Source organism: Myotis davidii, unplaced genomic scaffold (genome assembly GCF_000327345.1).
Source record: "Myotis davidii unplaced genomic scaffold, ASM32734v1 scaffold962, whole genome shotgun sequence".
NCBI classification, from domain to species: Eukaryota; Metazoa; Chordata; class Mammalia; order Chiroptera; family Vespertilionidae; genus Myotis; species Myotis davidii.
The window spans coordinates 3,521,441-3,546,369 of record NW_006295559.1 but is presented as its reverse complement, the minus strand read 5'-3'; the positions used below and the strand labels follow the sequence as shown (position 1 = coordinate 3,546,369).

General features: G+C 43.8%; 1 protein-coding gene across 3 annotated transcripts in view; it reads left to right on the top strand.

Annotated features, from left to right (window-relative positions):
• PLCL2 (phospholipase C like 2) overlaps nt 1–24,929 on the top strand; it is a 163,274-nt gene that overhangs the window by 96,667 nt on the left and 41,678 nt on the right. For all 3 annotated transcript variants that reach the window (XM_006770170.1, XM_015568096.1, XM_015568097.1), the window contains exons 2-3: nt 1,074–3,560; nt 6,259–6,462. In XM_006770170.1, coding sequence (XP_006770233.1) covers nt 1,125–3,560; nt 6,259–6,462 — 2,640 coding nt within the window. In that variant the 5' untranslated portion in view covers nt 1,074–1,124. The remainder of the gene's footprint in view (nt 1–1,073; nt 3,561–6,258; nt 6,463–24,929) is intronic.

Genomic DNA, 24,929 nt, shown 5'->3' with positions numbered 1-24,929 from the left:
TAGGGAAGTTGAGGATGGTGTTACTAGTGTTGTAAACTTCTTTAGAAATAGATGCTGCCTGTAATTTTTCACTTGGTAGTGTTAATAATCTGTTAATATTGGCATTACTTAGGTGACACATTCTGAGCATTAGCCTGGTTCATGGTAATCAGTTTTATTAAATCAACTCTGGAATTTTAGAGGCACCTCCCACTGCACTTGTAATTGCGACATCCCACTCAGATTTAACAAACCCGCAGCAGTAACACCATATCTACTGACATATTTAGGACCAGGAATAATCTAATATGACATTAGGGAGGGCCAGGGATTTCTGCTGGAACCCCAGTGTCTACTTATTTATTACTACATGGTTTCTACTGAGCTGGTTTTGGTCATTTGTTCTGTATAGTTTCCAGAAATAGCTCAGACATTGTAGTGAGTCAAAGTGGTCAGGAAGTGGTTTTCAAACTTTAGTGTGCATCCCCATCACCTAGAGTGTTGCCTAAAATGCAAATTCCTGGACACCGCCCCCTAGAGATCTGGTACCATGAGCGTGGGAATCTGCATTTTATCCAGGTAGTTCTGAGGCAAGTGGTCTAGTGACAACCCTTTGAGAAACGTGTAGGAAATGTATGTACAAGCAGGCTGCTTCCTGGGTGTCTGACCTGTGCAAATGTAGGCCCCCCATTCGGAAGGGCCCTGCACGTGGCTTGTTGTTCTTCTCTTACCTTCTTGAATTGTTAATAATTTTTCAACAAACAGTCCTGCATTTTCAGTTTTCCCTGAGGCCTGCTAATTATGTAGCCAGCTCTCTATACAAAGGTTTTATTAGATGTTACTGAAATTGTGTTTCTTGGTACCCATGAATTGCAGTTGTTCAATAATGATTTCTTCCCTGTTTGTGTTCAGCTGAAATGCCAAGTCTACTTCTAAGCTTTAGAAGTCAATGAGTATCATTCATCATAGGACATAGGATAGGAAATCCTAATAGTATGATTTTTTTTCTCAAGACAATTAAATATTTATTCCTAGTCTTGAACATAGAAGCCTATGTTTATGTTATTCTGATGCACTATTTCTTTTTCTCCTAGGATGGCACAAAACAGAAAAGAGAACGGAAAAAGACAGTCTCGTTCAGCAGCATGCCAACAGAGAAGAAGATCAGCAGTGCGAGTGATTGTATCAACTCAATGGTTGAGGGTTCGGAGCTCAAAAAGGTTCGCTCCAACTCTAGAATTTACCATAGGTATTTTTTATTGGATGCCGACATGCAGAGCCTGAGGTGGGAACCATCAAAGAAGGATTCTGAGAAGGCCAAGATTGATATTAAATCCATCAAGGAAGTGAGAACAGGAAAGAACACAGACATATTCCGCAGCAATGGCATTTCTGACCAGATATCTGAAGATTGTGCGTTTTCTGTCATATATGGCGAGAATTACGAGTCACTTGATTTGGTTGCCAACTCTGCAGATGTTGCGAACATCTGGGTTACGGGACTGCGGTACCTAATTTCTTATGGAAAACATACACTTGATATGTTAGAAAGTAGCCAAGACAACATGAGGACTTCCTGGGTTTCACAAATGTTTAGTGAAATTGATGTAGATAACCTTGGACACATAACTCTGTGTAATGCGGTGCAGTGTATCAGAAACCTCAATCCTGGCTTAAAAACCAGCAAAATTGAGCTTAAGTTCAAAGAATTGCACAAATCCAAGGACACAGCTGGTACTGAAGTTACAAGGGAAGAATTTGTTGAGGTTTTCCATGAGCTTTGTACTAGACCCGAAATCTATTTCCTTTTAGTTCAGTTTTCAAGCAATAAAGAATTCCTTGATACCAAGGACCTTATGATGTTTCTTGAGGCAGAGCAGGGTGTGGCACACATAAATGAGGAAATAAGCCTTGAAATTATTCACAAATATGAGCCATCCAAAGAGGGCCAGGAAAAGGGCTGGCTCTCCATAGACGGGTTCACTAACTACCTTATGTCACCCGACTGTTATATATTTGACCCAGAACATAAGAAGGTCTGCCAGGATATGAAGCAACCTTTGTCTCATTACTTTATAAACTCATCTCATAATACATACCTAATAGAGGATCAGTTCCGAGGCCCCTCTGATATCACAGGGTACATTCGAGCTCTTAAAATGGGTTGCCGGAGTGTTGAATTAGATGTATGGGATGGGCCAGACAACGAGCCTGTCATCTACACGGGCCACACCATGACCTCTCAGATAGTCTTCCGCAGTGTCATTGACATTATCAACAAGTATGCATTCTTCGCTTCAGAGTACCCGCTCATCTTGTGTTTAGAGAACCACTGTTCCATTAAGCAGCAGAAGGTGATGGTCCAGCACATGAAGAAAATTTTGGGAGACAAGCTCTATACAACATCCCCCAATGTGGAGGAAACATACCTACCATCCCCAGATGTCCTGAAAGGGAAGATACTAATAAAAGCAAAGAAGCTGTCCTCCAGCTGCTCTGGAGTGGAAGGAGACGTGACTGATGAAGACGAAGGAGCCGAGATGTCTCAGAGGATGGGAAAAGAGAACGCGGAGCAGCCCAACAGTGTGCCTGCGAAGCGGTTTCAGCTCTGCAAAGAGCTGTCCGAGCTGGTGAGCATCTGTAAGTCAGTCCAGTTCAAAGAATTCCAGGTGTCCTTTCAGGTTCAGAAGTACTGGGAGGTCTGTTCCTTTAACGAAGTGCTCGCCAGCAAGTACGCCAATGAGAATCCAGGGGACTTTGTAAACTACAACAAGCGTTTTCTCGCGCGGGTTTTTCCCAGCCCCATGAGGATTGACTCTAGCAACATGAACCCTCAAGATTTTTGGAAATGTGGCTGTCAGATCGTAGCCATGAACTTTCAGACGCCGGGACTGATGATGGATCTGAACATCGGCTGGTTTAGTCAGAATGGGAACTGTGGCTATGTCCTCCGGCCAGCCATCATGAGGGAGGAAGTCTCCTTCTTCAGCGCCAACACAAAAGACTCTGTCCCAGGAGTCTCACCTCAGCTTCTTCACATCAAAATAATCAGCGGGCAGAACTTTCCCAAACCCAAGGGGTCAGGTGCCAAAGGTGATGTGGTGGATCCTTATGTCTATGTGGAAATTCATGGAATCCCTGCCGACTGTGCAGAACAAAGGACAAAAACAGTGCACCAGAATGGAGACACTCCTATTTTCGATGAAAGCTTTGAATTTCAAATCAACCTCCCGGAACTGGCCATGGTGCGCTTTGTGGTACTAGATGATGACTACATCGGGGATGAGTTTATCGGCCAGTACACGATTCCCTTTGAATGTTTACAGACGGGCTACCGCCATGTCCCCCTGCAGTCATTGACTGGAGAGGTCCTAGCACATGCCTCTTTGTTTGTCCACGTGGCCATTACTAACCGAAGAGGAGGAGGGAAACCTCATAAAAGGGGCCTTTCTGTGAGGAAAGGGAAGAAATCCAGGGAATATGCATCTTTGAGAACACTGTGGATTAAAACTGTAGACGAGGTATTCAAGAATGCCCAGCCCCCTATAAGGGATGCCACAGATCTGAGAGAGAACATGCAGGTATGTTCTTGCGTTTCAGTGTTTACCCAATGGTTCTCCTTCTTAGTGCATGCATGTAGTTCATGGATATATTGGAGGGCTGTTTTTTTTTTGTTGTTGTCTTTTTTTTTTTACCATAGTATACTTGATTTTAAATTATTTATAAATTCCAGTTGCTTATTAGAATTTTTACCACTAGTCTCATTTTTTTTTTTATCATTTAGACTTTTAAAACCATAGTTGGTATTGAGAATGTTGATAACATGTTCAGATCAGCCAGTCTCCTTGTTGTCTCATACTCCACATCTTAGTTTCTTTTAATTAATGCTTAACAGTACCCCACATTTTTCTGGTAGTGTACATGGGAATCTCTGTTTTTTCTGGATATTCCTTAGCTGGGACACAAATTGATGACCTATTAGAATAAAGGGGATGTGTTCCAGTTCTTTTTTATGGAGCTGTTCTGTGGGGAAAATAGCAAGCACTTAACTAAGCCAATGTGTTTGCCTTTTGAGCCTCCTCTTGATTGTAGAGGACAGCTATTTAATTGTCTAAGTAAAAGGCATGTGGTGTGTATATCAATTACAAGTCTAATGATTGCCACTGAATTATATAATGGCTAAGAGCTATCAGGAATGATGTATATAATTAAGGATCGTCCACATGTCTAGCAGTATACTAGGGCCCATGAGTTACACAGAAGTGGGCAGTGAGGGCACCTCACAGGGATACCAGCCCTGACTGGTCCCAGGGTGAAAAGTGCTGTGAGCATGACAGCTGCTTAGCGTGCGTTTATTTAATAAACATATAATATATTAACTGATTACGTGTGTGTGTGTGTGTGTGTATACAGGGTGGGGTAAAAGTCGGTGTACAGCTGTGAGTACATGAAACACAGTTTCTTCTTGTATTACTATTTATTAATTGTTGTATTATTTTCCATCCAAACAACTACAAACCTACTTTTGCCCTACCCTGTATACAACTATTATAAGAAGAATGCCATCAGCAAGTAAAATCTAACTCAGAAAATTCAATATATTTCACTCTTCTACCAATTCTATGGATACTTCATTAATTAAGAGACCTTCCCTCAATAGAGAAATTTTATTCTCTTTCTTTCAAAGTAAAAGCATACCAGCAATGTGAAGGGTTTTCCCCTGTTTCTGAGGGTGAGAATGTCTTGGTAAAGTCTGAGCTCTGAGCAAGCCACATTGTCCCCTGCCCCTCGGAAGGCTGCTGTGGTGCATGTGGGGACCTGGCAGAGCTTGGGCATCATCTTTCCAGAACCTGTGTCTGCTCTGGACCCGACAGAGCAGTTGGTGGTGATGTGCAGTGAACACCACGCGCAGTAGCGTAGGCCAGGAGGATGCGCAGTAAACACACAGATGACTTTAGCTGGGGGGAGAGCCAGGAAGGGAAATGGACCCAGACTGTACGCAGGTGAATAAACAAGCAAGACAACTGCCAATACAGCAAGAGCCGTGAAGAAAGTAAACGGAGGTGAGAGTGAGGCAGAGACTCCACTCAGACATGACAGTTGTGATTTATTGCTGTAAGCAGTCAGCACTGAAGTGCTTTTGAGCCAGATGACCTATGGTGTGATGACCATGTTTAAAGCAACATTAATAGAAGAAAATGTTTAAAAACATTTTTAAAAGATAAAACTAAAGTGTGCCACTCATTTCTAAGAACCGGAGAATTGGAGAGAGGAAGGCACAGGGGTCGGCAGGCCCGGATCCCTCCCCACCGGCCGCCATGCTCAGCCCAGGTCAGGGCCCTGTAGCCTGGCTCACTTTGATTAGAGTTTACCTGCTATATAGAACACTGATTAAAATCAACAGATTTCAAGTAAAATCTTGACTCCTTCACTTACCAGCTGTGTGGCCTTAGACAAATAACAGAGAGGCCTATAGCGGAGGCTGTTTCCTCTTCCACAGCATGGCTTGTTGAGAGGAGTAAGTGAGGTGATTTGTAGCAAACACGCCTACTATCGCCTTGCACTGGGTAAGTGTCCAGAGACTGCCAACTTGCCAACTCAGGGCATTGGACAGTGTTGAAGCGCTTTCTGTAATGGGTATTTAATGGCACGTCTCTGATGAGTAGGAAAAAGAGATGGGGCAGGAGGGAGAAGCATGGAGGTCCCTGGAGGCACTAAGCAGGGAAGGCCATGGGTAACCAAGGTCTCCCGCTGGGCAGACCTCACAAGAACTGCAGCATCCTCCAAGTTCCTGTAGGTTTGGAACCAGCAGGTAGAAACAGGTGAGAGAGATTCAAGCTCCTGCCTCACAAATATTCCTTTCCTTCTTGAGTGGCTGGCACACTTGATACTTATTTTAAGCCTGGTATATTTTTTCTTAATCTGTACCTTTTTTGAATGCAGACGCCGTTCTTTTTGTTCCCTCATAATTGCATATCAGCCTCAGCACTGCTCTGAACTTTGATCAGAAGAGAGGCTTTTCCCTTGGGAAGAATTTAACTTGTTTGCAGTTTCTGTAATTTTGATAAATTGGTATGATAAATATCTGTAACTGTATTTACTTTGGAAAACAGCCAGTTTTCCCAGGATAAAATAATCAATAGCCAGCTCTGTCATGGCATTGCTAACAACGGTCGTACTAGGCACTTCAAGTATAATCAAGTGTACCGAATATAATATCCATGAGAAATTAAAACCGCTGATTAATTACAAAGTGCCTCCTTCCTTTCTCCTTAACAGAATGCAGTGGTGTCCTTCAAGGAGCTGTGCGGCCTCTCCTCCGTGGCCAATCTCATGCAGTGCATGGTGGCCGTGTCCCCCCGCTTTCTGGGGCCGGATAACACGCCCCTGGTGGTCCTGAATCTCAACGAGCAGTACCCCACGATGGAGTTGCAGGGGATCGTGCCTGAGGTTCTGAAGAAGATAGTAACAACTTATGACACAGTGAGTCGTTTTGTACTTTTACGTAGCCTGCTTGAGAGGGTGTCTTAAGGTCATACTCCAGATACTTAAGAGCGCGTGCTAAGGTGTGCTCTCCTATTTCATGCTGCATTGACCTGTGCTGGAAAAACTTTTCTCTGACCTGTGGGACTGGAGGGAGTTTAGTCTTTTGGTGTTGTTTTAGAAAGCAGGATTCAGAGACTTTTGCCTCAATTGGATTTGATAATAGATTGCTTTGTAATAACTATATCACTTACATATAGTAAAGAGTATTTTTTTTATCTTCCTCTGCAACCAGCCATGGATTCACTCATTTTGTTTTGTTTTCGTTTTTCAAACTGGTAAAGGTGAGAAATTTAATGCTTAAAAAAAGTACATTATAAGTGCCCCACGGGGCAGGTGCTTCCGTCACAAGCGCTGTCCGGTGTAGTGGTTTTCTTTCGCACAGCAGGTGCTCTGAGACACGTATAATCTGTAATCAGCGGAACAGTAATGCGATGTCCTCGGGAGACCTGGAATATTACAGATTTGCTCTTACGGTGATCTGGCATTTTCTTAGTCACATCCTGCTCATATTGTACTTTTTGACTTAATGTAACTCAAAGGGAGAACTTAGTGGGTGAACTACACCCATTTTAAGCTCACCATGTGGTTGAAGCTCTCCGAATTTATGAGTGCTGGCAGCTGCTGTCCAGCCTGTCACGGTTAAGGTTGGTGTTGGACCCTCCCGCCCAGGTGGGCCAGGCTGTCACCTTTCGCTGTTCAGAGTGCTCAGGGGCAGGAGGCCTCCTCTCCTCCTCACTGAATGCACAAGCTAAGCCCACAGACCACTAGGCTTCTTCCCATGTAGCCTCGGTCAAAACCAAAACAAAGTTGCTATCATGTACTTCAACAAAAATAGTTTTAAGTGTTTTGTAAATTGATCTGAAAGCTGCAGTTCAGAGGGATTTGTACAAGAGAAGGGAAAGAAAAAAACACTTAGGTCAGCGTTTCCCACAGTGTGTTCTGAGGAACCTTGGTTTCTTAGGATCTTAGTAAATGTCACATGGGAGCAAAGGTTCCATGGTGAAACAATTTGGGGAAATACTGGTTTGAACAAATTAATCAGATGCCTTTATTGCAGGGCTTCTCAGGGCCTTTCATTTGCTGGCACAATGCATTACCGAGAGCGTGATGGACATAGTATGCCCTATTTCACAAATTGACTTGACCATGGGGTACTATATCCCAACACAAAATTTCGAAAGAACTTTTGTTCTTGATTTTCTTCACTTCTTGGAAGTAAAAGTCAGAAGAATGGAATGTTTTAAATAGCTTATCAGTTCATACCTTTAAAAAAGTGGTATTTGATCTTTTTCTTACACAATGGCCACACTTTGTAGCAGATGCTTTTTATCCCTGCCATTTCCAGCTTAGAGTTCATGGTCGTATAAGAGCTATAAAGGACTGAACACTGGACACTGCAGGCAAACTCCGGGGAGTCAACCAACCTGCAGCTGGAAGGCAGGCCAGGGGCATGTACCTGATAAACACTGGGAGAGCAGCGTGCTGGCCCCTTTCCTCAGGGAACATCCAGTCTACTGGAAGGTAGTGGAGGCAGCTGGGAGTGAAATCAACACAGGAAGCTTATGCTGAGATTCCCCTTGGGGGGGGGGGGGGGGGGGGGGGTGGATATAGGGAAAAGAGGTAAATGTGGAAAAAATTGAAGAGTTCTTTCATGCTGTGACCCAGGCTACCTAGTTAGTTCCCAACTCTTTAAGTTTTATATTTGTAAATGCTTTTTAATCTTAAGCTACTAGACATTTTACAGACCTATTTCACTGACCCAAATCTAACATGACTTTTGGGGGGGGGGGGGGGGGGGGGGGTGGATATAGGGAAAAGAGGTAAATGTGGAAAAAATTGAAGAGTTCTTTCATGCTGTGACCCAGGCTACCTAGTTAGTTCCCAACTCTTTAAGTTTTATATTTGTAAATGCTTTTTAATCTTAAGCTACTAGACATTTTACAGACCTATTTCACTGACCCAAATCTAACATGACTTACCCCCTCGGTGTTTCACTGTTTGCTGTGGCAGTCACACGGTGACATTTCTTCATGGGAACCTTCCTGTGAGTGGGGTGGGGGTGCCCTATGCAGGTGATAACAGGGTAGACTGGAAAAGGGTCAGTACCCAGGATCTGGTCCGAGGCAGAGTGCCGATCCAGAGCAGGAGGGTGACCATGGCTAGGTTTTCGGGCCTGAGTACTAACCCTTGTCCAGTCTACCCTGTTATTGCCTCCGCAGGGCACCCACCACAGTATTGGGCACAGGAATCGGTCCGTGTTCCTTGGTTCCTCTCCCTGGACTGGTAGTTGCTAATACTTATTAGGTAACTCTTACGTGCATATAATGTCAACAATGTGCATTGTTGTAGAAGTGATAAGACAGAAGGTATTAGCTTGTTTAATTTTTTAAATTGATAAATGACTCTTATGTGATCTCTCATTGGAATAGCTGAGCTGCCTAGTGCCCCTAACTTTATCGATTAGCTCTGTTTTTTATTCTATCTGATAAGCTATAAAATATTTACAATGAATTCAAATTATTGTGATTTGAACTTTAAAAATTGGAATTTTCCTACAGCAGTATTATAACTCTTGCAATATTTTGCAGTCCTTTTTTAGTGACTTAATGGTCTCTCACCTTGTGACAATGGTTAAATATTGATGGGAAATGTACTATGGTCTGGCACAGCCTGTAACGTTAACTGTAGCTCTTTATTTTTGTAATGTTGTGTTGAACTTAACCCAAAATTAACCTTAGAAATAAAATCTTACTTCATTTTGTTGACTGCCCATCTGTAATTAGGAGACTGCAGATGAGAAGTGAGGGCAGCGTAGGAAATCCCCTGCAGAGCTCCTTGTCCCTGCCATCTGCACGCTGAAGCCTCGCCTCTGGTGTCTCCCTGGGGTACAGATGTGTGCTAATGCTCTCGAGGTTGTGATGACTGTTCAGAGTCTAAACTCTTATTAATAAGCTAGTATGTGGGGAATACGCCAGTGTCTGTGAGAAAAGAGACTGCGGAGAAGGAATTGATGGAAATGCCAACGTGTAAGCCCCTGTGGAGACTAGAAAGAATGCCCAGGCATAGAGTGCCACATCCCAATTTCCCTGAGATGACCCTGTCAAAACACCTGCTGTTCCAGTGTAATTATTAATAACTCTCCCTCTAGCTCTTAAAGTGTCTCTATGTAGAGCATTAGTTGTAAGTTCACCATTACTGTGGCCCCTCGATTGTTCTAATGGCTCCTGTGATTGCCATCAACAAACAGATCTTCACAACTGCCCCAACGGTGGTTTTACCCTATTTGTGATACCTTCTTGGTCCTGGAAGTGGTGAGGTTTGGGCCTGGGACCTAGATCAGGAAGGCAGGTGACAAAGCCATTCAGTGTTGTACACTGAAAATTTGTTAAGAGGGTAGAGCTCATGTTGTCTTCGTATCTCCGTAAGGTGTTTTTTAAAGGAAAAATGGTTGTTTCTTGATTTGCTATAATTTTTATGGAATATGCTTTAGTGATTATAATTAAATTGAAGATGCAGTTGTAGGAAGGGAAAAGGCGAGAAGGGGTAAAAGAAAATGATGCCCACCTCTGTACGGCAGCCTGGGTGTGCCTCTGCACAGCGGTGGACTCCCGGGCAGCCGCCATCTGTTCAGAGATTATCCATGAATTCATTCCTGTGATTGCAGTTCCTTTGTTTGTTCTCTGGGGGATCTATTTATCCAATAGAGAACAGTACTTTTTTAGTGTCAAAAGGAGCAAGATGCTTTGTCTAAGAGGATGTTATTTGCTCTCTGGATTTTTTTATATAAGTTACTGTCCCTTCTAACTCATAACTTTAAATATTCCTTAAAGAGAAGCAAGGTTTTTTTCAATCAAATAAGCGAAGTGAAAGATTTCTTCTTACACAGACTTGTTGGTAGTTGGCATACAACATCAGGAACACTCTGCTTTATGTTGTCGGTGTGGTTTCGTGTGTTTTGTCTTGCTTAATACAGTGGATAAATAAATCACACATCATAATTGATGGAGTCTGCCCATCTGGACCAAACCAGAGATGATCTGTCATACGATTACTATTGCTCTCCATCTCCATCTCGCTCTCCTGCCTCAGAACCTGACATTAAAGCTTCTTTTAATTGGAGGTATCAACTTTCCCAACTTTGTAACTATAAAATAAAAGGCCAGGCAGAATATTATGCTCTGGAATAAGACTGAGCTAAAAAGGGGGGAGAGAGGGCATGACGTTTCAAAATAGAAACGTCACTGGCTGGACCTCTCCTTTCACTGAATTAAGCTACAGCCTTTGGGGTTCTGCTCTTCCCTCTATAGCAGGATACATCCCCCATTCCCCCCCCCTTTTTTTATAGCTCAGTCTTATTCCAGCTATTGCTTTTTAAAGGGGTAGAGCACCTCCAAGTTTGGCCATGACTGCTTCCAGACAAGTGGTGGAGAAGAGAGCATTCATGGGACCACTTAGGAAAGACTGATTGCAAAGAAGGAGGAGCTTAATGGCAGGAACAGATTGTGAAGCTGGTGGGGTCTCACTAAAAATTATTTTCCAGTGGAAAGAAACAAACAAATAAAAAACAAAAGCAATTTCTCTGGAGTCATCAAAACCATGCAGCGGAGCCACTCCAGAACAGCTGCCAGGCCTATGGAAAGGGAAAGGAATGCTTAAAGGAATGTGATGATAGCATCGCGTGTATCATCAGATCAGACGTAGTAGGCCGCCTCTCAGGAATCAGATGTGGGAGATGGGGGAACTTTTGGAAGATAGTCCTTCAGGGTGAGCACGTGGTGGTGATTATAAGACTTTGTCTCTGATCCAGATTTCTAGGTGTACATGTCTCCATGGAAACCAATGAGGAACACATATTCACACACACACACACAGACACACACACGCACAAAGTGCACGTGTCAATACTAAGCTATGAACAATTGGGGGGAAAGGAGCATCTAGGGCTGGCGGTCCTCTGGAAAGAGATGTCATCATAGAGCTGTTTTACACATTAAATTTGATACCCAGTTCCAAGATCTCTGGGAGGACAGAGATGAAAACCTCAGTGGAGATCAGCACGTTGTCCAATGTTGTCTTCAGACAAGAGATGATAAATGGTATTAAGCAAGCCACGGTGCCATCTGTCATATGAAGTCTGATTTAACTTTTCTAAGTAAGCCAGGACATAACAACGAGGTGCTGCTGTTGGTAAGTGAGAAGTGGGCGCCTCCTGGTGGCATCACTTCAGCTTGTGGGTGGACTTCATTTCAACCAAGGCCACGTGGTTTGGGGCCAAGTGTTTGTTGGGGTCTCCATTGTTTTCCTTTTCTGTTTAGAGCTTTGCTATTGCTTTTTAATGGGATTGAGCAAGCTTGCTTGTTTTTAAAACACTTTATTTCCCTGTATCTGGTAGGAAATATGTATAAAATATGTCTGAAACCTAAATCTCCAGAAAAGTTAGGGACCTTCTTTCTGAACCTATGCGTTAGGCAAAAGAACAGTATTGCATCTTTGATAAAATAAGATCATTGCAGAGCTGTAACCTTTTTTCTTCCTCTGTAAGAGCAGAGGAGTCACTTCCTGTGTTCCCACCAAATTCCATATTGGATTTGCTCTTGTATAATTCCTTCGAAGTTTATTTTTGACATATTCTCTTCTTGATTGCAAGCATTTTGTTTTTGTTTCTGCAGTGGCTAAAGGTACTTCCTTGAATTGTATGCTAAGTTCTTCTGTCTGTCAAGGACCCCTAGAGAAAATGAAAAAAAGGGACCATATACACCTTTCAAATTCTGTATTTTCTCTATTTTCTACACAGTTTTTTTGGTCAGTCACCATATGCACTGGCGGCTTTTCAAAACTGTGAGGAAGCGCTTAGCTTCCTCATCCTAGTTTACTCACTAACTTCTTGTCCCTGTTAAACGTTGAATAAATAAACTTTAATTGAGCGGACGAGGCAGTGCTGGCTGGCTCTCCATTCTGTGGCCATCATCCTAATTCAGCTTCTTATCGCCTTAGGTCTGTGTGGCCAAGTTCGAGTTCAGAATTTACAGTTAACTAAGATGGCAAAGGAAATGTAGCTTTTCTGTCTCTCTTAGGGGGAGATGGGTATTCCTAAATTTTCATTTAGTTTGGTAAACTTGATCTGTGGCATTAATTTACAATATCCACTTTGGACTCTAAATGCTCTTCAGGGAAAATGCTCAGTCTCTCAGACTTTTTTTCCCTCTGCTCCTCTGCAAAGCGGCCTCTGGGTGCCTGGAGGGGAGCAGGTGCAGACGTCTGTCTGTCTGTCTCCTGTCTGTGTCCTCACCTCTCACTCCCCATTCACCTTGAGTTTGTCCATGTGGTGGGGGAAGTTTCTAGCTCCATCTCCAATCAGGATGCCAGAGGTGCCCCCCCTTTTCCTGCCCTGCTCCTTCCTCCTTCTGTCCCAGAGCTGCCAACCCGGGGTGCAGCCTTGGTAGCTGCCGGGGCTGTTTTGCCCACCAGAGAGGACGAAGCTCCACAGTTGGTGTTAGATATGTTAAAATAATTTAGAAAGTAGTTTCTCCTTGACGGAGCCTCACTTGCACGCCTGTCGTTTTGGTGGGAACCTGAATGAAAATCTAATTTGACCTTTAAATCTGAGAAGTGTCTTTGTTTTTATAAGGTAGCTGCTCCTGACCCAGGCTCTGAAACTCGCTGTTTGAATAGGTGGAAAGCCCCCAGGGCAAAATGATTTCTAAACTATGACAACATATGTGGGAAAATAGCTTTACACGATCCCCATACACCTTTGTTATTGCTGTGGCCACCAGAGTACAGCATCCCCTCCCCTCTGCATTTGTCCTGTGGATTGTAGTAAAGACAAGCTTCCTGAAATTCCCCCTAGAGCAGTGGTTCTCAACCTTCCTAATGCCGCAACCCTTTAATACAGTCCCTCATGTTGTGGTGACCCCCAACCATAAAATTATTTTCGTTGCTACTTCATAACTGCAATTTTGCTACTGTTATGAATCGTAATGTAATTACATATGTGTTTTCCAATGGTCTTAGACGACCCCTGTGAAAGGGTCGTTCGACCCCCAAAGGGGTCGCGGCCCACGGGTTGAGAACCGCTGCCCTAGAGAAAGACCTGGATGTCTCAGAGGGGAGCCAGGAGGTAGAGTTAGAGGTACAATGTGACCACTTTCAGAACTAGACCAGCTAAAGGGCAGTCATGAAGACAAATAGGCAGAGTACCTTGACTGTTGTTAGGTAGGTGAGAAATATTCTTGAAGCTTTTTGGAACAGCGGCTTCCCCTCAGTGGGTTTGTATAGATGAAGAATGTATGTTAAGCCTAATAATTGCCAAGAAAGGAATAAAGGGGGGAGCATAGGAATAACTTTAAGGACATGAACCTCATGCATGTATTCCTCTAGCAATTCATAATTTCCAGAATCAGAATTTTTTTACTTGCTCTCAAAACATGCATCAAACACTATTAATGCTATAACGCCTTTTAAAAATGAAAAGTTTAGATAGCATCCAGAATTGTTTGGCGTCAGTGGTTGAAATCGTTTCTGTAGTGTCTGCAGAGTGGAATCATCTCTACGTCTTATTTTGTGGATGTGATTGTCCTCCTTTGTGGAAATCCATTTCAAACAGAAAAGCGATGATCAGAGACACAAAGAGCCTAATTGGCTCTCAGGGTGTGATAACTGGTATGTGTTGACGCAGCCCAAGTTCCAAATCCTTTCAGATTCCCCAAAATGAAGATGAGCTGACCTGGACCATGCATTTCTTAGCTCACTAATCCATGCAGCGGCTTCTCCGCCGTTTGCGCCAGCCCTCTGGCTCCCTCACACCTGGGACCCAGGGGGGAGCTAAGTGTCCCCTTGTTCCTGTGTGCGGGTTGGCACAGAGGGGGCTGTGCCAGCGTGTGGTCGCTACTTTGAAGGAGAAATCATTGTATTTATCTCCATCGCTGTGAGCTTGCAGAGACTGGGATAAAGCTTTGGAACCCACCGCTACAGGGCTCCACTTTGGAGCCCAGGTGCTCTCTGGAAACACCCCATCAGTAAATGTACCTTCACTGTTTAAGTTGGTTTCCCTAAAGGTGGCAGCTTCTGCCCAGACGGGGACTCGGGGATGTGAAGCCTATGGTGTTTCTCCATTCCACCTGCAAAGGTGGCTGCTTTGGCCTCTGAGCCTGCTGTTTGCCCTGGCCTCTGGCTCCGTCCGTGGTTCCGAATGCTCCCCAGCGAGTTAAATGGAGATAATTTGCCCGAGTGCTGGCTTTAAAGTGCTGGCTGCAGTTAGCCAGTACGAATCACACATGTAAGTTTCTTTTCAGAAGTATTTTTTGTTAAAGATTCATTAAAAGGATAAATTGTTTATTATTTCATCCTGTTCCATTGTTGCTCATATTTGAGTTAGAGTTTAGAAAGCATGTACATTGCACTGATAATGTAAATTTTTTGTTCAGGATCTTGATGTTCTCCATCATTCCCTGACTTTATACATGCAAGACCCACATCACAGATCAACTTTCTTTCTTCTTTTCTTTTTCTTTCCTTCTTTTCCTTCCTTCCTTCCCTCCTTCCTTCCTTCCTTCCTTCCTTCCTTCCTTCCTTCCTTCCTTCCTTCCCTTCTTTTTTCATTTTATTTTTTGTTGTTAATCCTCACCCGAGGATACTTTTTTTCATTAATTTTTTAAAATTATTTTTGTAGAGACAATGGAAGAGAGAGGGAGGGGCAGAGAGAAACATCTGTGTGAGAGAGACACATCAATCAGTTGCCTCCTGCACGCACCATCAGTTGGTTTGCCTCCTGCACACACCCTGACCAGGGCTGGGGAACCTGGAACCAAGGTTCGTGCCCTTGATCAGAATTGAACCCGGGACCCTTCAGTCTGCGGGGAAATGCCCTATCCACTGAGCCAAACTGGCTAGGGCTTAACTTGATTTATTGCCACCCATTCTTGTGCGGTTTAGAACGGCATATGCTTTTCCATTTAGAAATTCACCAGTTTGCAAGTCCAGTTTGGAGTTGTATTGAAAAGATTGAAATTATATTAGATACATGTACAGAATTGTTAGTGATGGTATATAAATAGATCATTTTGTAAATGCAATGTTGAGCTCTTCTGTTTTCATGGATACATACTCTTTGGATGTACAATCACATTTTAGAAGACAACTCGCTAGGAAATAGGATCATTTGGATGGAATTACCTTCATAAAATAAAGCTATTGAAATAACCAGTTTATATGAAAAATCATATATTTCAGAATTGTTTTTGAGAAAATGTAATTATAGGCACTTGAGCTACCTTCTGGCATTTTTTCAAGAGCAGTAGGCTGTACTCATTTCTGATCTTTTTTTCCTCTCTGTTATGTTCCTAGTCATGAACTGGGGAAAGAAATTGTAAAGGTGTTTTGCCACAGCCTATTGAGTAACGAGGCAGTGATTTTTCTCCGCAGCTAGGCATAGTCCTATAAATAACATTTGGTGCGGTGTAAGCCTGTTTTGTTGATATGTTACATTTGGCCTCATGTTCATAAGATTGAAAAAATTCACTGCCCACAGGGTCCTTGTTTCTCGTTGTCACATAGATGGGAAGGCTTACCCTCAACCTCACCAAACCTTTAATCAGCTCCTGCCTGGGTGGTGCCTTCCCCCTGTGGGGGCTGCAGGAACTGTCCCTTGGTTTTCTATTTTAACAGCTACTGTTTTTCATTCTCATCACTTATATCCCCCCAGGCTGCTGTGACATAATTAATGCCACTCACCCCACTATAATAACCACCTTTAATACCAGAAATCCGATTTTACTACCACACGAATTTATCAGAAATAACAATAACACTTCATAATGGTTTTAAAGTATTTTCTAACTTAATTAGGGCATTTTAAATTCTTAACCATAAAAAATTACTCTCACAGTAAACCGAGTGGGTGGACAATATGATGTGTTAAGATTTTACTCTACAAGCTTAATTATCAGTTAACTTAAAAATCACATGTTAAGTAGTTTAAGATATTTATTTCCTACTAGATTTAATATTAGGTTATTAGGGCTAAATGTTACAGATTTTTATATGGAGATTTTAAATGTGAGATCCTTTATCTACTTATAAAAATATGTAATTCAGTTTTGATTGATAATTAGATTTTGAAAGCAGTGTTGATCATTCTAGTTTGTAATCATTACCATTCTATATTAGAGAGTGCTCAGGTAGAGTTAGACCCTCATTTATGTTGTTATGGGGCACAAAGTAATTTTAACTTTTAAATCAGTTATCTGTGCCAAAAGCAGAACAAAAATCAGTCCCTGTTAATACAAATGGCTATTTGAGTATTTAGCTAAATGTAACTGGGGTGGGACGGCATACTTTTTCGTTTGTTTCCTAAAACTGAGCCCTATCTTTCTTGTGAGTCTGTGAAATCCAAACCTCAGTGTCCATTAAACGAAGTTCCACCCACTTCATATTCTGTGACCACTTCCCTGCTGCAGTGGCAGAGCTGAGCAGTTGCAGCAGAAACTAAGCCTAAAAGCCTAAAATATGTGCTGTCTGCTCCTTCGCAGAAGTTTGCCAGCCCCACAAAAAGGGTCAGGAGAAACGGGCCTTAAGGTAGTTCGTTCAATGCACTGCTTTGCTTTTGCCAGCTTCAGTTGATTTTAAATATTTTCCCCCTAAAATTATGTACTCAGTGCATGTTGAATTTTGAATCATAAGAACATCAGTCTACCTGTTAGCTCGGTAGGAGGAGAGTGCTGTAAGCACTTGAATACTCCAGGCCTGGGGAAGGCAGTGAGCCCCTAAAGTAGTCATACTCCTTGTTAGCATTTTGATGGCCAGGACCTGAAGACACTGCAGGCGGAAACTAGCAGAGGAAGGCCATGAAGATTAAAGGTTGCTCTGATTTCTGACCATGTTCCCGAGGTGAGCACGCTGTGTCGGCAGAATTGTGTTACAATGCAATACTGTTTGTAACGAACTTCACTCGTAGTTAGTGAGATGCATAATCACGCTTGGTAAGAAGGCATTAAAAAATGAGCCAAAAAAACAGATTTGAGTGGGGCTCCTTTTCTCCGTCACATCAAGCATTTCTTGTTAGGGGAGGGTAAGGGTTGGGTGGAGAAAGGGGAATTGGGTGGAGGCTCTGTGTCGTCTCTAAAAACCCCTAGTTTCCTTTCACCCTCCCTCACAGGGGGGAGGGGGCTTTCTCTCAGATCGTAGCATCCAGGCCATGCTAACCACATTCTATTTAAAGCTGTCTTCTGAGGGGAGGGATTAGAAAGGGTGCTGGAGGCAGAGACAAAACCTGTGAGGCCCTCTCCCACCAGGGGTTGGAGAAGCTGCTCTGAGGCCCCTCTGTGGATTATTCCCACAGCCTGCTCCTCCTCATATTGTTCATTTCCTTCTTACGCTCACTGCAACTCGAAACTGTACACCCATTGGCTTGATTCCTTTTAGGAAGGTACCGCTCTCCCCCTCCCCCAAACCTGAGCTCCAGGATGGTAGGGACAGTGTGTGCCCTGTTCACTGGGTTCTCACCACAGAGCAGGCACTCAGAATACATGTGTGAATGAATGGGTGAAAGTGACCTTGATCTCCACTGCTGGTATCGGGTGTTCTTTCTACCATATATCTGTGTCCCAGGGTGCCTACAGGTCCCTGAACGGGACTGATTTGTGTCATCACAAATAGCACTTGGAAGGGTTAGGTTTGGGGGCTGGTGAGGAGGTGGCTTGTGGAGTCTTAGCCTAGATGGTCACACTCCTGTCTTAAGGCACTGAGTGGTGGCCTTGCCAGTCTGGGAAGAGGAGGGCACCTGAGATTCGTGGACACCTCCAGACACCCATGGGGAGCATGGGGGCAGAGGCAGAGGGGGCTGGGCTTAGAACAGGTGGGAGGAAGGGCAGGCGTGAGGGTCCCAGGTCCCCAGATCATTTACCTCTGCCCTCCACGTCTCCCTACCCTTTACCAGGGAATCCTTCACCCTGTGAAATTCCTAAAGATGGAGATGTGCTAGTAAGGAGCAGAGCAGGTTGAGGAACAGAGGGGAGAGGAGGAGGAAGAGTGGGGCTCCTGCTTGTTCACCTGGCCAGGAGAGGAGCCGGATTCAGTGCAGCCACCAGGAGATGGGAACGGCCCTCACAGATGTGCAGTGTTTTATGATTTCTAAATCATGCTCATAACCCGATGGTCATGTGAGCTAATAGGTGGGCACGGGCTCCTGCTGGGTTGAGCAGAGAAGTCCTGGAGTGCCAGACAGTGACCTTCTCTCAATCGTTGTACCCGCCCCATCTCTGACTCTAAGCTGGCCCTGCTGAGTGAGCCGTGCCACACTCCTGTGCTCCCGGGGAAGAAACCTTGAACTGCACAGCATCCGCCAGCTCCAGCCTCACCCTGAGAAATCCTTGTCTTCATCTCATGGGCCATCCTGAGCTGACTCCCAGGGTACTTGGCACCCAACAGAAGCCATGCCTTGGTGTGTTTTGCCGAGGCCCATGTCAGTAAATTCCGTTGTGCATTCACACAGACCATCCATCCAGGCAGGTGTGCATGGAGTGTGAATCCATGTGTACAAGATTGTTCTCACACAAAGACACTCTGACTAGAAGTTGGGGGATGAAGGAGGGACCTGCCTGTACCCTAGGACAGTGATGTTCAACCTTTCTCCTCTCATGGCACACATAAAGTAATTGTCAAAATTCTGCAGCACACACAAAATACGTTCCTTACCAGTCTGACAAAAAAATAGGCATAATTTCGATTCATTCACACTGGACGGCTATTGTTGTGTTGGCTGTTGTCATTTTTTTTATTTGACAACCTAAGGGAAAAGAGGTCAGTGCTCCTGACCAAATAGCCAGTTGCTGCATGTTGTAAATATTCTCGGGGCACACCATTTGAAAATCACTGCCCTAGGAAGTAGGTGAGTGGGACGTTCAGCGGGTGGTGCTAGCAAAGAATTTGAGCCCTGGTCACAAGCAAGTCCTTGCTCTGGTACTTACTCTGCGACTGTGGGCAAGTCCATTTCTTTATCTGAAGGGCAGGCATAGTATCATCACCTCAGAGGGTATGAGAGTACGTAAATAGTCTAGAACAGCGGTTCTCAAACTGTGGGTCATGACCCCTTTGGCGGCCGAATGACCCTTTCACAGGGATCGCCTAAAACCATCCTGCATATCAGATATTTACATTACGATTCATAACAGCAGCAACATTACAGTTATGAAGTAGCAACGAAAATAATTTTATGGTTGGGTCACAACATGAGGAACTGTATTTAAAGGGCCAGAAGGTTGAGAACCACTGGTCTAGAACATAACAAAGTCTCAATAAATGGTATCACTATCATGTCATTATTACTTTTTCCCCCCTAACCCTGAACCCTAATCATTACTACTTTTCAAAATCTAGAAACCTGTAGCTCTTAAAGCTTTAAGACCTTTATGTGTGTACATTTTAGCATCACTCCAGACTTCGCAGCAGCAGCAGCCTTGCCGTGTGGGGAGCATGGTCACTCCATTTCATAAAGGCACGTTTAAAGTTACAAAGTGAAAAGCAGAAGGTGGTTTCACACCACTGTGCTAAGCTCGCTACTCTGAAAAGGGAAGACAGAGGAACACGTGAGTTATGTGGTCAACGCTGGGAACAATGCCTGTGCTTATCCTGTAAATACTGTAGTGGCCGGCCTGTGCACTCTTGTCCTCCAGTTCTGTCATCCCTGGAATACCGTGGACACTTCGTTGTGCTTAAAAGTGTTACTTTTCATTACAGAAAAATCTCAAATTGCTTTTATCTCTTACCTAACATCTATACTTAGTTATCACAGACCTGAGAGAAGCTAATGATACCTTACAGTAACACTGTGATTGAATTACCTTCTGTTAATTAGGAGTTTCTAAATCACCTTGATCCCCTTGGAGAAAAGGCTTGATATAAATACACAGTAATAAAAGAGGTACTATGTTTAATTCAAATTGCATCTTTTGAAATCCAATTAATTTAGTAATAATCGTTTTATACGAGCATGTCAGAACTCTAAATGGTCCTTGGTGACTTGGAAGAGTAAGTATAGCATCCTGAAGTTTCTGATCTACTTTCCAGAAGTAGCTTGCTCACTGAATAATTGGGGGTAACAAGTTCAAGTTCCCCTTTCTTCCTGCAGGGATGACTGGGGCCAGGTTTTCAGCCATTCTTATCAGTTCTTTGGAACTCACAGTATTTGCAGGCTCCAACCTCACCTTGATGTAGCCTCTGCACTCATTATCTTCAAATCTTCTAAGATCTGAGAGTCATAGCAGTGCCCTGGCCCTTCTTCCCTCTTCCCAGGCATTTGCTGGAGGCAGGAGTGAGTGGCTGGCTGCCCAAAGGCCCCGTTGAAAGTTCCTTTCTAAGTAGTTGAGTCTCTCACTTATCCCTCCCTACTCGTCACCAGAGAGGATGAGCACAGGTGCCACCTGGGATGGTATGAGATGTGATGTAAGCATATCATCGTTACAGTTTAGAAGAGCAGAGAAGCATTTTACAATGTTAGGAGGCCGACATGGCCAAAGGCCCCAGAGAGGATGGGTGTGTGTGTGTCCACATCTATCATGTAACCATGGAGTACAGCTCATCACGCGCTATGAGGTCACCTGTTGAGTGTGGGGGAGTCGGGTAAGGCCTCCCGCAGTAACCATGTAGAAAATGACACGTGGCACCCCCCGAGCTTCCCTAAGGAGACGGCCGATCCTATGAGGTTGGTCATAAAATGGAGAAATAACAGGGTTATTGTAATTAACTTACTGTATTCGTGCTCCCCACACAGAAAAGCACAACACGATATAGGGACCTGTACAGGAGCTGGTAGGAATTATTATGTCATTGTTCTGGATAGTTTTAGAATTGCATGGGAGTTCCTTTGAAGGGTAGTTTGGGTTCTGTTTTGTTTTTCAATTTTCAGTAATTTTTGTTTTCTCTGAACATTCTATTGTACAGGACCAGAAATGGTACAAGATCAACCACAATTCTATTCAGCCTTTAGAAATTCTGTGTACTTGGTGAAACTAACACTGTTCAGAAGTTTTAACACCTTGCCAACAGTTTACAGGAGGATGAATATTTTAAACCTGTGCACTGACTTCATGAGTAATCTTTTGGTAACAGGAACCCCTGTTTTTTCCAGAGCCCTTTTCTCTTTCCATCCAGTCATGGTGCACAGAATGGAGCTGCTCCAGTCCCTAGTCTGTTTAAATATATTTGGGAGCATATGGAGACGTCTAGTTATGCTAAATTCCAATTAATCTAGAAATGTGAGTGAATAAGGGTTTGGTCATGGCCGCATAGCTTGTTCAGTTGTCCGCAGGATGTAAACATTCCTTATCTGACTTAGAATTTATCTTTGGATAAGTCCATGGTGCATTCTAAGTTCTGCCTCTGATTTTGTCACTTGTTTTTTCTTGTATTCCCCCACCTGGTGCTCTCTCCCACCCCCAGTTTCCTCTTGGTGGTGTTTTCTCTCTTCTTTGCTCCTTCTCCTCTCCTCCAGCCTAACGATGGTGTGTTGCTAAGGACTTCTAGTGGCTGACACTGGAAGTGCCTCTCAGAAGCACCCGTAGTGTAAACTTTCAGTCCATCCGCAAGCACCGAGGGCCAGTGCAGCCAGTGGAGGGTAAGAAGCTGACTACGTGGTTCTGTTTATTTTTATGACTTTTATACCGAATCCAAATGGTTATTTGGGTGAGAACAGGAGAGAGCCATATTCCTCTGCATATAATTAGCATAATGTCTTTATCTTTTCATGGTGATTCACCTCAGAAATTGCCGTTTAATTAAACTTGGAATTCGCTCTGTGAAATGCAGCCCTTTCCACGTGTGTGAATATGGTAATATATTAATTGAGAGTGAGAAATTATAGATGGCCACATTGGTTGTGGTAGAGGAGGCTTTTGGTCCTCTGAAAACTCAACTAGACACCTACAGATGAGATGGGATGTTGATGTACAGGATTTTATCTGGAATGTAGTGCGTAACAGTCAGATGGCATCAGTGTTTAGAGGAACGTGGTGTCCCAGGAGAACCACATGCATCCTGTAGGTACGTGCCACTCTCGCCCTGAAGTGAACTTTATGAGAAGTTAGAGCATTTTGAAAAGCTAGAGAATCCTTGGCTTCCTGGATCTGGACCCGGGTCACTCAAAATTCATAATTCACTCCAGATTCACACAGCACTTGGCATCTATAACTTTGGCAAGAAATGATTGTTAAAATAGTTGAGACGGTGTTGAGACAGGCTTATTCGATGCCAAAACCATACTTAGGTGGAATATGATTGGAACTGAGAGTTTGTACTTCCCAGTATAATTGCATAGGAGAATAAAAAAAAAAACCCTCAAACAACCCTCAAATATTTTGAAATACTCTCCCTTTTATAGTCAGTTCTGCTACAACACTTGTTTTGAAAAATGCAAATTTATTTGAATGACGCGTTAGTGAACAATTTTAGCCTGAGACAAATGTTGTGTTTGCTTATGCAGTTTTGACCACAAGAAACACTAGTGGACACAGAAAACTGCACCTTGGTGAACTGAATGTACACATTCACACCTCAGACACCTACCGGCTACTCGTTCACCACGTGTGTTAGGAGCTACGCCCATCCGTGTCTCGTGTTACAACTTTTTATCGGATTCCAGATCTCACTCTCCACCTCCCACTTCACAGTAACTCACCAGCTGCAACACTCTGACACCCATTTCCACAAGCAGATTTCAGGTCTTCCTCAAGGTCAGGTGCCACATTCATTGGAGTAATTCTTGCCTTCCTTAACTATTTAACATACGCAGCCCCATGCGCTCACTGTTATTCAGTTCCTGTCTTCGTTTAATGTCACTGCAAAATTTCTTAATGGCGTGCCCCTAACCCCATTTCCCCCGCAAACCTTATGGGTTTTCTTGCACATTCTCTATAGCGCACTGGTTTTCAGGAACCCGTATGCTCATCACATTATAGCACAACTGTCGGGACTGCATTCTCCACAATTATCAAGTGGCCAAAGCCAGAGCTCCTCACATTGTAGACCCACCCCCTTCCAGAAACTCTGCTTGCACGCCAGTAAATGTCTGCTACCCTTGTTCTTCCTTCCCCTCCAACCACTTCCCTGTCTCTTGCACTAGTATTCTCCGGAGCTCCTCTGTGACATTTAAATCTCACTTCTTTTTGCAATTCCTCCCTTGGAGATGGAGACCTTTCATCTCAGCTGCAACCCCGGGGCAGAAATTCCCAGTTTCCAAAGCCGGAACCAAGCATCACAGGGTCCCTGGTTGCTGCTGCCGGCTTTTCTCAAGGCTGCCCATGGTAACCACATCATGTCGGGGAGCTCCACCGCCTGGAGCAGTTAACGTGTTCCAGACACTTTGTAAACTGTGAGATGCTTTACAGCTGGTGGGGAGCTCTAGTTTTCCTTATCTGTCCAGCTGACCCTCTGTGTCTTTGGCTCTTCCCTGTGCCCACAGCACATAAACCACCCAGTCCTGTCCTGTCGCCCTTTCTTCCTCCACATTCCCCATCCCACCCTTTCGTCCCCAGTCCCTCTTCGGCCTCCCATGTCTCTCATAGAGCAGGGACTCCCTTCCCACTTTCAGGTCCCACCTTCATTTCTTCCCTCACCCTGTTCTTCCTTCTGAAATCCCACTTTGAACACAGAGCATCTCTGCTTAAAACTGTAAGTTCATTGAATTGGACGTGTTTCCTCCAATGGGAATGGAAATGCCTAGAGAGCTTAAGGATACTTTACATTGGTTCACATCCCGCCTCTCCTCATCATGCTGCAGTGGGGTCCCGTAGCGGGTAGCACCCACATAAAATATGCTCCTCTCTTCTGTTAATAATTCCGCAGTGCTTCTTAAGCTGGCAGGGCTGTGGGTTCTTTCTGTAATTTTTCCATTATGTAGGGGTTTTTTTCTATAATTTTCTATAATTTGCATATAGTGGAAAATGTGGAAGCAGAAGTGAGATAACTAGGACAGGTTACTTGGGAAACGGTTTGTTGTTTAAAAGTGTTTTCATAGTGACCTTGCGGGAGGGATGGTGACCGCAACTATCAATGACTGGGCGTGCCTTGGGCCCTGGAGGGTGGCCAGCGCTCTGCCCTTCCCCATGCAGCACTGTGCCCGCGGCCTTGATGGGGAAGAGGGACTAGGCTTCATTGTAGCACACAGCTGGGCAAAGAGCCCCCACAGCCATATAACTCTCGCACCCCAGTTCAAATGTGATTTTTATGTTATTTTCAAGAATTAAAAGCTATGTTGTATTTTCCATCAATAACTTTATAAATGGCTTTTCTTCCAGTAGTTCAGCTTTGAGAGGGTTTAGTGAGAGAAAATGTCCCCTATGAATTCCAGTGTTTCTGCATTTGATTCTAAAGTTCTTCACTCACATACTAATTATTATTGCAAAGTGTTAAGA